General features: G+C 35.4%; 1 protein-coding gene across 1 annotated transcript in view; it reads right to left on the bottom strand.

The window, feature by feature from the left end:
* The window catches only part of AP3B1 (adaptor related protein complex 3 subunit beta 1), a 136,348-nt gene that overhangs the window by 62,509 nt on the left and 61,339 nt on the right, over positions 1-12,500 (bottom strand). Inside the window, exons 9-11 of the mRNA XM_010725546.2 lie at positions 7,010-7,186; positions 1,865-2,051; positions 803-933 (exon numbers count right to left, since the gene is read on the bottom strand). Coding sequence (XP_010723848.1) covers positions 803-933; positions 1,865-2,051; positions 7,010-7,186 — 495 coding nt within the window. The remainder of the gene's footprint in view (positions 1-802; positions 934-1,864; positions 2,052-7,009; positions 7,187-12,500) is intronic.

Genomic DNA, 12,500 nt, shown 5'->3' with positions numbered 1-12,500 from the left:
CCCATGCTTTTCCACGTGGACATGGTGAAAGAACTTATCTCTGGGAGCATCACCAGCACAGTATATTTCAATACACCTCAATTCTTATTACTGTACAATGGCTTTCACTAACATTTATTAGTATTTTGGTATCTGATGCACAAATCATAACTCTGGTACCAGAACTTGATTCTGCCTGCTAGTTTCCAGTTCCAAAATGAAATGGCATCAGTAAGTAGATCACTACCTGTGTAATGTCAGCAAGTAACTTGTGCACTAGTAGATGACATTTTCTTTTCAGAAACATTCCAAATTTTATTCAGATTGCCTGAAATGTAAACCTTGGTCTATTCCAAATTTTACACTTCAAAATATACACAACTTCTTACCCTGCTGCTGCCTTTTGTTTATTCTACTTTTTTTTTTCTTGCTAGACTTGGATTTGTACACTGAAAATCCTCCTCTGACCTACTACTTTGATATTCCAGCAACATTCATCATTAACAGTAATAAACATACTGCAGCACAGTGAATACAAGAGATACAAAATAAAAAATGAGATGGAAGGAAAGAAAGTTAATTTAGTCCTCAAGTGAGGTAAGGTGGCCTACAGTTGATCCACTTCTCTCATTAAAAATAAACAGCATGGTGCAGTTTTAAAAAAATTTCAGTTTCTGAGCTAAAACATGCCATACAGATCATCAGACACATAAAAAAAAAATCAGTACAGCATAAATATATTAGTTAACTATTTACATTTCCAGATAATACTCGGTACTGGCTTATGCCTTCGGCAAAGTTACTTTTAACAGTGCCAACATACCGATTCGGCCACTTCAACGTTTCGCACGGCAGGGTCAGGTGCCACCTCCGGCCAGTCAGACAGCTCCAGGTAGCCAGTGGCTCGGCTGTTCAGCGTGTGAGACAAGGTACCAAGCTGGAAGTGATCCCGATCTATTAAAAAAATGGGGGAGTGGAAAATATACAAACAACATGAGCTCTACCACAAAGAGCAATCTTAATCAGGGCTAAAGGTAATTGCTATTATATTACCTCAAATGTCATGGAATAAATATAAACTAGGAAGCTCTTCATAGGTCAAAAAACTGATTTCAGTCCATAGATTACAATAATCTCCCCCATAATGGTCAATAAAAAAGCTAATCAGTCAGTGTGTTTAGAGGTGTTGCTCTGAAATGTAGCTTCTCTAAAAATTACTTTACTGTGAATATTAAGAATGACAGCACAGTTAAACAATCCATATACATGTCTTGGCACAAACACATCCAGAATCTTAATAGTTTTTCTTCAAAATGGAGCTCCTTTTAGAGCTTTACAACATAGATGAGTATGAAAATTAAAATTGCAAATCATCACAGTAACAGAGCATTTTTAATTCAGATAACCTAATCACCTTTTCATTTGAGAAGACAATGGTTCTTACTTCTCAAAAGATGAAAATGCACTGGGAAAACTATCACTTTGGAGAAAAACAATAAAAAGCTAATCTACAGAGATTCAATTTATTTCAGATTCATAATAGGTTTACAGTGCATTAACAACTTTCTAGTAAAATCTAGATAAAAGACTAAAGACATTTTCCTAAATGGAAGAATATTTTTCCTCGAAATACACACTTTCTGTTACTAAGCCAAATTTAAAATCCACACAAACAGTTTTGCCAGTGTTTATCATCAGGCAAATATAGTGTGTATGCAACATGTAAACCTTGTTTGCTGAAAAGCAAGTAAGCAGAGTGAGTATCTTTGCATATTAATCATTTGTGTTCGCTAAGTGACGCAATTTGTGAGTATATTTGAAATAGAACAGGCTGTCACATTCCTTTACACAATGAACATTTACCAAATGATTTTGGCAGTAATACCTTTAAAGGGAGACTCGAGCAATGGAGCAGGTTTCTGTGCCAGAAATATTTTTTTGGCATATTTGCTTAAAGCTCCACTCTTCTCATTCGGAACAATAAGCTGCCTAATAAATCTTGTACGGTCTCTGATGTCGTAGCTTTGATCATACTTGCCGAGATTTAATACATACTGGGTAAGCAATTTTGTCTGTGGAAAAAAACAGGACAAGAACAGAATACAAGTTATTTATGATTATTGATAACTCTGGATAAACATATTTAAAGAGGTAATAAAAATGAATGGTTATGTCAAACAAATGTTGTTCCACAGGGAATATGCATTTCTAAAGCTGCAAATGGAATTCTGAAGCCAAAGCACATGTCCTCTTCTGTATTGGGGAGGTGAATGCTGAGTACTGAGAAGCAGCCATGTGCTAGATTATTAAACTGCTGAAGTGGAAAGAAAGGCATCATTAAAAAAATAATCATATATGGCAAACCCGCTGAAGGATCTACGTGAGGATAATGAATGTGGAAATACAACTAAAAACATGGCACTCAAAACTTAATCGGAAAAATATGCAGGACATCAAAACATCAGAGGGTATTAGGGGGCTGGCAAACTGCTTCTGCTGAGGTGTGTTTTATGAAGAGATACAGTCCCTGGCATAAGCAGTGTCTGCACTCTGACTGCACTCAGTTACTTTATCCTGAATTATGACCCATTAAAGCAGACACATGAATCACTGAACTGGATTACTGCAAATTATTTGCAGTGCATTTAGCTGTTACTTTTTCATAAAAGCAAGCTGCTGATGCCCTCTAAAAACCAGGATAAAAGACTTCTTCCATTTTTTTTCTTGAAGCTTAAAGCCTCCAGTAATATCGGTCATTTATTTATTTATGTAAGAGAACAACTTGTATTATCATGCTTTTTATAGGATAATAGGATTTCTTTATTTGATGTCTGAGAATATTAACACGCATTAAATAATTTTAATAATACAAATAAATTAAAACACACACAAATACACACAGGAAGACTCTCCCTTAGAAATACTGTAGGGTGAGCAGAGCAATAACATTGAACAGAACTGCAATGATCAAATGCATTTGAAAGAATCATGCAACTTTGTTCATACAGAAGGAAACAGTAAAAAGAGCAAAAATAATTTACCATCACAACAAAGTTAATTATCAGTATAACAACTAAGAGTAGAAGGATAACATAAGGTTAAGACATTGACAAGAGGTATTTACTTTCTTTATGCAAAGAAACTAGCTTGCATATGTATCTTGTTTATCAGGCAACTATTACCAGGGTAGCAATTTTAATTGCATGAGGGGAGGAATATGCAAAAAAAAGCATTAAATTTTGTAATGTACAATTTGTTAGGAAAAGATCCCTTTTGAGGATGCAAGTTAGAGTAGTCTACATACCTACAAAGACTTTTTCAGCATACTAATTAACTCCTATCAGCGACATACACATTAACCACAACTTTTTTTTATTTTAAACATATATGTAGGTTGCTCCAAAAGTAATGTCTCCTATTTATTTCCATGGAAAATACAACAGATTCTAAGAGCACAATAGCACTATTTGATACAGAGTCCCCATCAGTAGTTATGCATTTACAGCTGCAATGAACAAGAGCCTTGCAGCAATCTGCACCACTGCTGAAATACACCACCCACGACCTCATTGTGCTCACATCCACTGCTCAGTCTCCATAAATGTTCAAGAAGTGCCAATGAACATCAATAGGTGCCATTATTTCCACACGGAGGAATTCAATGCCACACCTTTGCTCCATGCACACTTCCACGTCAGATGCCCCTCTGCTGCCAACTCTCACATGGCAAGAAAATGTAATGGAATATTGGTGAGAAAGTTAAACCTCTATCTCCGTATCACCACCATCTGCCTATGACATTATAGGCCAACTTAATAAAATAGGAGACATTGTTTTGGAGCAGCCGTGATACAAATGATATTGAAAGATGGCATTTTCTTTAATGGGGTCATTTCCATGATCCTTTCTTTCTTACTCTCCACTAAAACACCTCTTCCCTATTTTTCTATACAAATACATATGGTTGAATGCTCCATACTGCAAGAATTCTCCTTGCAGGTATCATAAATAGCTTTAATGAAAACAGCAATAGAACACTAAATTTTTTTTATGTCAGTGCAACCAAACAAGTCAGAGAAGCTTTTCTACATGGATGTAGCTAATAGAAACAATTAATTTTAATTAAAAACAGAAAATAAATTAATGAACACTCCTCAGTTTTGCCAACAAAGGAATATCTATAAGCTGAAAATTGTTTCAGCAAGCAAGTTAATCTTCTGAAATATGACAGAATCTGCACATATCTGCCTTCATACTTCAATAAAACAAAGCACTCTGACATAAATATTCTATATGTTTATTACCTTATGCCCACCTCTTGTTATCTGTGCATGCTCATTATATACAGACATAATATCACTTCTTTTATCTCTGCACTGTTAGCATTTACTACTATTGCTTGTACATTTTCGTTTGGCCAGTGAGAAGGTACAGAACAGAACCATCCTTCAGCAACGTTTCTAGAACTTTCCAACGGCACTGCTTCTATTTAAGAATATAATGTATATTCTACACTAACAGCAATTTGCTGTTTGGCTCTCTTTGAAAAATGTTTTAATGCAAATATCACCCAGTGGCTTAGCTTCTACAATGGGAGAGAAACAGCAAACAATCCATTCTTAGTTGTCATTACCTCACAGTAACTTGACTCCTTTGATACACAAAATAAGGATGCTGTGCTAAATTACATTCAACAAATTATTCATTTACAATTACTTGGGCCTTTATCCAGCATAACACCTATCGTGTAACGCAACAGAAACACCTCTAAATATCTTTTATTCTTCCTGTTACAGGCAAAGAACAGCTCAAGCAATAAGATACCATGTTTTTCTGCATGTTTCCCTCATATGAACTCCATAGCTATATACTGCATTCACAAAGATTTTTATGATCCTAATTGACAACAAAAGGAAATTACTTTTCTTGAAGCTTACTAAACAACATGGACAATCAGAAGAAGTCTTATTATATATTTATCCAGATAGCACTGAACCTGGAAGTCTTAAATTATAAACAGCTGCTGCAAACTCATCACACAATTAAAAAAATAGAACTGGAAATTCTTATTAAAAAAAAGTTTAATTTTCAAAGTAATCCTGAAAACGTGCTGCATTAGATGTTTGGACTTATGTCTAAGGAAATTAACAGCAAATCAAATATTTTAAGGATTTGAAAATACAAAGTCAAATTCCCTCCAGAATTCAGTGCTTTTTTACCTGCTTGTCTTTCATCTCGTTTTTGTGTCTCTGCTGTCCTGACACTACCTTTCAGTAAAATGACATTGCATCTTTGAGATTACCTCCACTCCACTGGCTTTGGAAGAAATTAACAAAGAATTAAAAAGTATTATGTGGTGGAGTATGATACAGGAGAAAACATGGACAAGGGGAGAGAGGGTCAGAAAGACAACTGAGCAGTCAAGTGTACAGGGTTTGCCTGAGAGCTCGAAAATTAGGCTAAAGAGTGGCTGAATGTTTTAGGAACTGAAATCACTCCTGAAGGAAATGTTTTAATGAGGGAGTTGAGAAGAGTCTTATTCCTGGCAATGATGTAGATAAGCGAAAAGTGCTGCTGGTTCCTAAAGACAAAAACACCTATTATAGTTTGGAAGGAGCTTTCAATCAAGCCAGATCATCATATCCTCTTTGAATTTTGTACAAAAATATCTTGATGACTCAAGAAGAAAGCTTATTACTACACAACTTAAAAGAGGAAAATACCTTTTCATGATACTCATCCTTTAGCAGGCATCTCAGGGGACAGATTTCATCCACTTTACAATCAACATCATATTTGAATCAATTAACATGCCTCACGTAAAATATGTTTAAAAATGTATTATGACCGCATGAATTTGGAAAAAGAATATCACAGAAATCACCATCTCCTAAGGATTTTTGGCCATTTGGAAAAATTAGTAAATACTACCAATGGCCCAGTAAGAGACAATTAAGATAATCAAACCAATCTTTTCTTAGCTCAGTCAGCACTTTCATTAAGAAGAGCACTGACAGAAAGAAGTCACCTTTTGTTACTCACCCATTTTAGACTGTCTGAGCAAAGGACAAGCATTCATTCTTATTTGAATGCAAGTCAAGACAGTTCATCTCCCACATGCCCTACAGAATAAAGTCTCAGATGGATCAAGTCTGCAGTTAGATATAGCTATCAAGGAACACATCACTGTTGCAGACATGCAAGATCCTATGCTGTCGAAGCTGCTATGAAACAAAAAGGTCTAGGAGTCCAGTCTACATATGTCAAACAATATATTCATTATATATTTGGAAAATATTTCACAAACTTTTATAGAAAAATTAGAATGTGAAAAATTAGTGTCAAGATGCTATATTCCAGAGCCAGAAAGTGACAAAGTTCACAGTACGGTCACTGAGATGAATTAAACAATAGGCCCCTCTCACAGCTATAGAAATCTAAGTTCATCCTTCTGTATTATCTGACATTTTTAGGTTATCTTTATCACCAGAGATGATCAAAACCCACTCTCTCACGAAGAAAAGTGAAATAATAAGAAACAGAGAAAAGAAAAAGCAGCTACTATCTTTAAGATGTGCACCAACAGAAAGACACTGAGGCCTCTTTCTGGCATCTCCTTTTAAACATCCTGATCAAAAATGAGCAACTTTTTGTTCATACTGGCAGAAGTCCCCAGAAAATTCTGCTTTTTGATCCAGAAAATAGCAAATCTCAGCTGGAAAATTTCCAATTTTATGTTAATTATACAATTTATAAATAGCTTATACTTACCTGAATAGAAAAAAAATTCCACAAATCTTCTCAATAAAAAAAGAAGGGAAAAAAAAAAAGAGCAATTTCATCAATACATTTGTGTTTATGATACAGCACACTCAAGGGCTGTTGGTTTGGTTTAGGTTGAGTTCTAAAAAAGCTAATAATAATGTGAACTGGTTTCAGTTGTTTATTAAAAGAAATCAGGACTGGACTATACAGATGGCACAAAAAAGCCACTGTGATTGTAAATATATTCTCTTGTCTTAAGCCTTACCTGCTTTGAGTTCGTTAAATAGAGTTTTGCTCCCAAATTTAAGATCTGCAACTTTACAAGGTCATCTTCATTTATGAAGCTCTTGGCTGTCTTTCTCAAAACATCAGGTGCAATCTTTGGAACCCGTTCACAGTACTCCCCAATGAGCCACAAGATGCTGGCTCTTGCTACTGGAACCTGAGAAAACATCACACATCATAAATTAACACATTCACAAGGAAAACGTGCTTACTTGCACTGTGTTCAGTAATAAGTTAAACAAAATACTGCCTAAACATAATTGCCATGAAAGAAATACAGACCCAGATTGTATCTCATTCAACACACTCACTGTGGTAGACTGAGTGTACATACATAGACATACAGATTCTGACCCAAAACACACACTAGTTGACAAGGCAAACAGATCAGGAGTGTGAACAGAGATACACAGAAGCAATGTGTCCATGATCACAGTACCAGCCATTGGCAATTAGAAAGAAAATCTAAGTATTTAAGGTTCAGCTGGGAATGCTTGCCATCAGATTATGCTAAAGACCATGCTGAAACACAACTGCTTTTTGTGCCTATATTCATATAGAAATGGTTTTCAATAAACAGAGCTTCCTCAGTTCCTGTCCATCAACTTAAAAAGCATAGGAATTTAAGACTACTGTTATTTTTCCTCTATCCTAGTTTAAAATCATATGACAGCAAGATTCATATTTTTGCAAGTGTCCTGTGAGAACTCAGCGTCAGATTTTGGAGAGAGAGGAGTTCAAAATTAGTCTTTTCAACTTTGGAATAGGATCTGTCTCCTGAAGCAAAAACACTCAGACCAGAAATTTCACACAGGTCTTTTATTTTTGGAGCTACTTGACTGTGTTTCACAGGAGTTAAGTGGCATGGCGATACATGCAGAGAATTTTCAAAGGTGGGAAAATTCATACAGGAAAAAGCATGTCCTGAGAGCACTGCAGTTAGTAGAAGCACCACAAGTTTTACACAGAACCTTTATCGATACACTTTGAAAAAACACAACTGTTCTATCATGTAAAATGACGATCTTTAGGTGAGAAAAAACTGCTAAGGGTAAGCTCCCAATTGCAATTGCCATTTCAGCTTTTTTCCACTTTTTTTTCAAAGTGAAAAATGTGGATAAACCTTCTATAACTCTCTACACTACACAGTGTTCTTTTTGAGTAAGCTTACGCTGAAGCTAGTTTGGATTCTGCATTAGGAGAACTGGAGAGAACAAGTTTGAGAAGTTCAGCACTGCAGTTCTTAAAACACTAATTCTTTCTATCCTGTATTAGTGTTATAATTACTTTTTCAGCACCTGCCCATAATTCATTTACATGTCAGAATTACAATGGGAACCAACTGTTAGTTATTCTATCCTGTATGCATTTTAAATTTGGAAACTCTGTTTTTCAGTTACATTCATAACTTAACAAATGTAAGTAAATTACCAAGGTTCAGAACAGCATTTTCCAACCTATGGCCCACAGTCCTCAATAAATGCTAATTAAGTTCAGAAGAAATTCTAGTGATTAAGCACCTTCTAGTATTCCAGAAGGATTGAGAACAGCTTTGAATAAAATCAGTCCCATATACCTGAATCTAACCTGCACAGTATTGCAAACGCATAAGCCAACAAAAGTTCAAAAAAGGACTGCTTCCTGAAAGAAGGAGCAATAAGATCATGGAGGAACATAACTCAGGAGACCAGTAATAACAACAAAATATCCCTCAGGATAAACATCAGATGTAAACTCTGAAAAGATGCTTGACCCAGAGTTAACATAACTACAAAATAATGAATTGATTAAATAAAAAAGGTTTTGGAACCTATGGCATGGGAGACAGGAACAAGGTACTGAACAACTGCTAAATACAAGAACTTCAAATGCAGTCAGAAAATGTTCACCTGCAGTACAGTAAGACTGATGTCATTACTGTACGCTGATTTCAGAAGGGAAAGAGGTTATTTCTAATGTTCCAAAGGTTACACTGCATTAAGACCTCACTCCCGATCTATTACTTTAAATTGGGCTAAAGAATAGTAATTGAGTGGTACATTAAATTTTCCAGTATTGGAGCAGTTCAAGTTGCCTGCTGTACAGACAGGATACCTCTAAATAAGAATATATGGGCAACTTCAGATTTCAGTTATGCTAGATTTATTTTTCTTAAATATTTCATTATAGACTTGTTAAAAAATTACAACTCTACAAGAGAACACCAACTACCCCGCTTTAGGCAGCAGCCCATCAGAAACATCTCTTCTCTGTTACTGCCTTGCTCACATAGCAGACTACTTTCAAAAACTGTATTTATTATGAAATACAAAAACTAGAAATGTAATTTTTCAAGTCAAATCCAGGACTACACTTTAAAAACACAATAAAATATTTAGATGTGCACTGTTTTATGCCTGAAATTTTGTTTTTTAATTCTTCGTAAAATGTAAATCTCACAAAGTAGTTTTAGAATGTCAAATAAACAAACTAAACCAGCTTAACTTGAAAAACACTGCCAAAAGAAACACACAGAATATCTTGTGAGATTGTGCATTTTAACCAGCCTACTATATAAATACACTATATATTAAACACAATTTTGTGCAATGAGAATCGATATCAATTAGAGACTTTTTGAATCGAACCCTAAGTGGAAACCATTTTAATGAAAAGTATATGTGGAACTGATGAACCCAATGTTTCCGTGTCACTGGATTCATTTGGGGTCAAAATCACACAATATTTTCAGACTTCTTTTTCCCTGCTTAAGACTGCCCGTCTTCAAACATGTAATATCAAGTGCATGATCCTGCAGCCATTGTTTCCAGAGTTCAAAACAGCAAACAAGAATGAAGCCACTTCTAGACCTTCATTGCCTTTTCCAGTATAGCATAAGTAGGAACCTTGAATCAACAAAAATGCTGAAAATAATACCTTCATTATTCAACCCTGCTCTGTATTGTTCTCAAAAGCAAACAGGATGGCAAATTACTTTGCCTTATGTTTTATTCTATACACTCTGAGCAAGTCGTTAAGTGCACTTCTGATGCTGTAGTAGAAAAAGGCAGTTTCTACAGCCATTTTAACCCGTTATCTGTCTGGAAGAAAATAAATAAACAGTTTTTTAAAAAAGTATATATATATTTTTGTAGTTAAAAAAAATAGAAAAACAACTTACAGCAGGTACTTGCAGCAATTAGAGAAAAACATCTACAAAGGTTTTACAGATTATTCTAAAAAGCACACTTCAAAAAGCTCTTGTTATTCTGTTCTATGCTCATTACACAATATACAAGCCTAAATCACAACTTAAAATCACCAGTTCTGGTTATCTACATTTATTAGAAAACAAGCTGATATCCAAACAGATTGTAACTGGAATTAGAAATGGAAACAGGGTTAACTTTGATGTGGCAATGTCAGAGTGCCAGTACAAAGACAAGATACAAAAGTAAGCACCTCCTGTGTTTACCTGGTTGAATTAGTCTAACCAAACTATGTTAAAACTTAATTCAGGTTAAAACTGCCAATACTTGTTCTCAGACAAATTCTGAATCATGTGCATTTTGAAGGAAAATTATTTGTGAAAATGAATGAACATCATGGTTATGTGACGAAAGAATATTCTACAATTTTTTGAAAAAGTCCCTCAACAACATCTTTGTAAATCTTGATCCTTTATGAGGCTGGAAGGCATTTCCTTCGGTAAAAAAAGGACTAGAAAATATAAAACACAGAAAAACAGTTACAACCATCAGTTGTTCCCCAGGGCCCTGTCAGTGAAGACATGCTGCTCAACAGATCTGCAACTAAGTGAGAAAAGTACCTAGAAAGCTGACAAAGACTGCTGACAGTAAATTATTCAACGTAATATAAACTAAAACAGAGCCTGAAGAGTTGTAGGTGAGTCATTAGTAGCACTTAAGAATTGGCCAGAGTTAATGCAGGCAGCCTTGGTACTTTAGTATCAGAACTTTAGGAAAAAATCCTACAAAATACTGATAAGAGTCCAAACTTTTTCTAGTGAAGAGTATCTCTGAATTACAAGCACCTCTATAGCTCTTTGGAGATACTAACTCAATGCTCAGTAGAAATCAAAAGGCAGAAAACACTATGGAAGGTTAAAATAATAATAATAATAATAATAATAATAATATATTTATATCATTAAATTAAATTTCTTTATACTCTGATTAATATGGGCAACTTCTGGTCACCCCACTACAAAAATCACTGGAATCAGAAAAAACAAACAGAAAAAGAAAAGGCTTATCAAAAGATACAGAATACAAGAAGAGGTTATTTAGATTACTGAACATGGCAACACTGATAGCAAATATAGATCTTTGCCTGGGCACACTTGAGGTACAAGTCTAAGGTAAAAATGAGAACATAAAGAAAGAAAAAGAAGAAAGATAAGCACTCTTTTTAATATGTAAGAAACATCAGTTTAAGGGTGAACTGAAACAGACACAGTCCTGAAGTTTTATCCTAAATGAAAGTGATTGTTAACAAGAGTCTTTTTTTTTTTAATTGAACTTCCTACCATTCCTTATAGTTAGGTAATACTTAGGTTACTATCCATCCTGTCATTTTCTAAATGGCTTCTGAAGAATCTTCCACAAGAATGAGTAAATTGCAGATTGGAAGACCTGAACAAAACATTGCTATGGGAAATTTTTAGGCATCTTGTCACTGAAAATCAAAGTGAAACTGATAGCAACATTAATGCAACAAATTCATGCACCTACCCCAAATGTAACTTCATCCAGTTTCCACTAAATTTGTTTATTTTAATGGCTAAGTGTTCACCATTTACCTAATCTGAAGTATGGTAAAAAAATCAAAAAAATCATTTCTATGTTACATATTTGTCTTTAACTGCTTATATACATGTTCATTCTTTCTGCTGTTTTACATAGTACTAAACTTCCATTAAATTAAACTCTAAGCAGCACCAAAGAATTTCTTTGCTCATACTCACCTACTCACTGTCAAGCTCACCTAAGATTATATTTGATGGATCTGGGCACGTTGGTTAACAGCAACTTGAACACAAGTCAGCAATGTGTCCTGGCAGCCAAAAGGGCCATCTATATCCTGGGGTATACCAGCACCGCCAGTGGGCAGGGGAGGGGTTATTCCATTCCACTCTGTTCTGGTGTAGTGTCACCTTGAGCATTGTGTGCAGTTGAAGAATCACAGAATAACTGGGGTTGGAAGCAGTCTCAAAGCTCACCCAGTCCAAGCCTCTGCCATGGGCAGGACTGCCAGCCACCTGCTCAGGCTGCCCAGGGCCCCATTCAACCTGATTCCTGAACACCTCCAGGTATGGAGCAACTACAGCTTCTCTGGGCAGCTTGTGCCAGTGCCTCACTGCCCTCTGAGTAACCAATTTCTTTCTAATATCTAAACGAAATCTCCCCACTTTTAGTTTAAAGCCATTCCCCTTTCTCTATCTCTGTGAGGAGTGGCTGAGGCCACTGGAT

Source organism: Meleagris gallopavo, chromosome Z (genome assembly GCF_000146605.3).
Source record: "Meleagris gallopavo isolate NT-WF06-2002-E0010 breed Aviagen turkey brand Nicholas breeding stock chromosome Z, Turkey_5.1, whole genome shotgun sequence".
NCBI lineage: Eukaryota > Metazoa > Chordata > Aves > Galliformes > Phasianidae > Meleagris > Meleagris gallopavo.
Note: the sequence above shows the minus strand (reverse complement) of the source record. Positions and strands in the feature narration are given on the sequence as shown.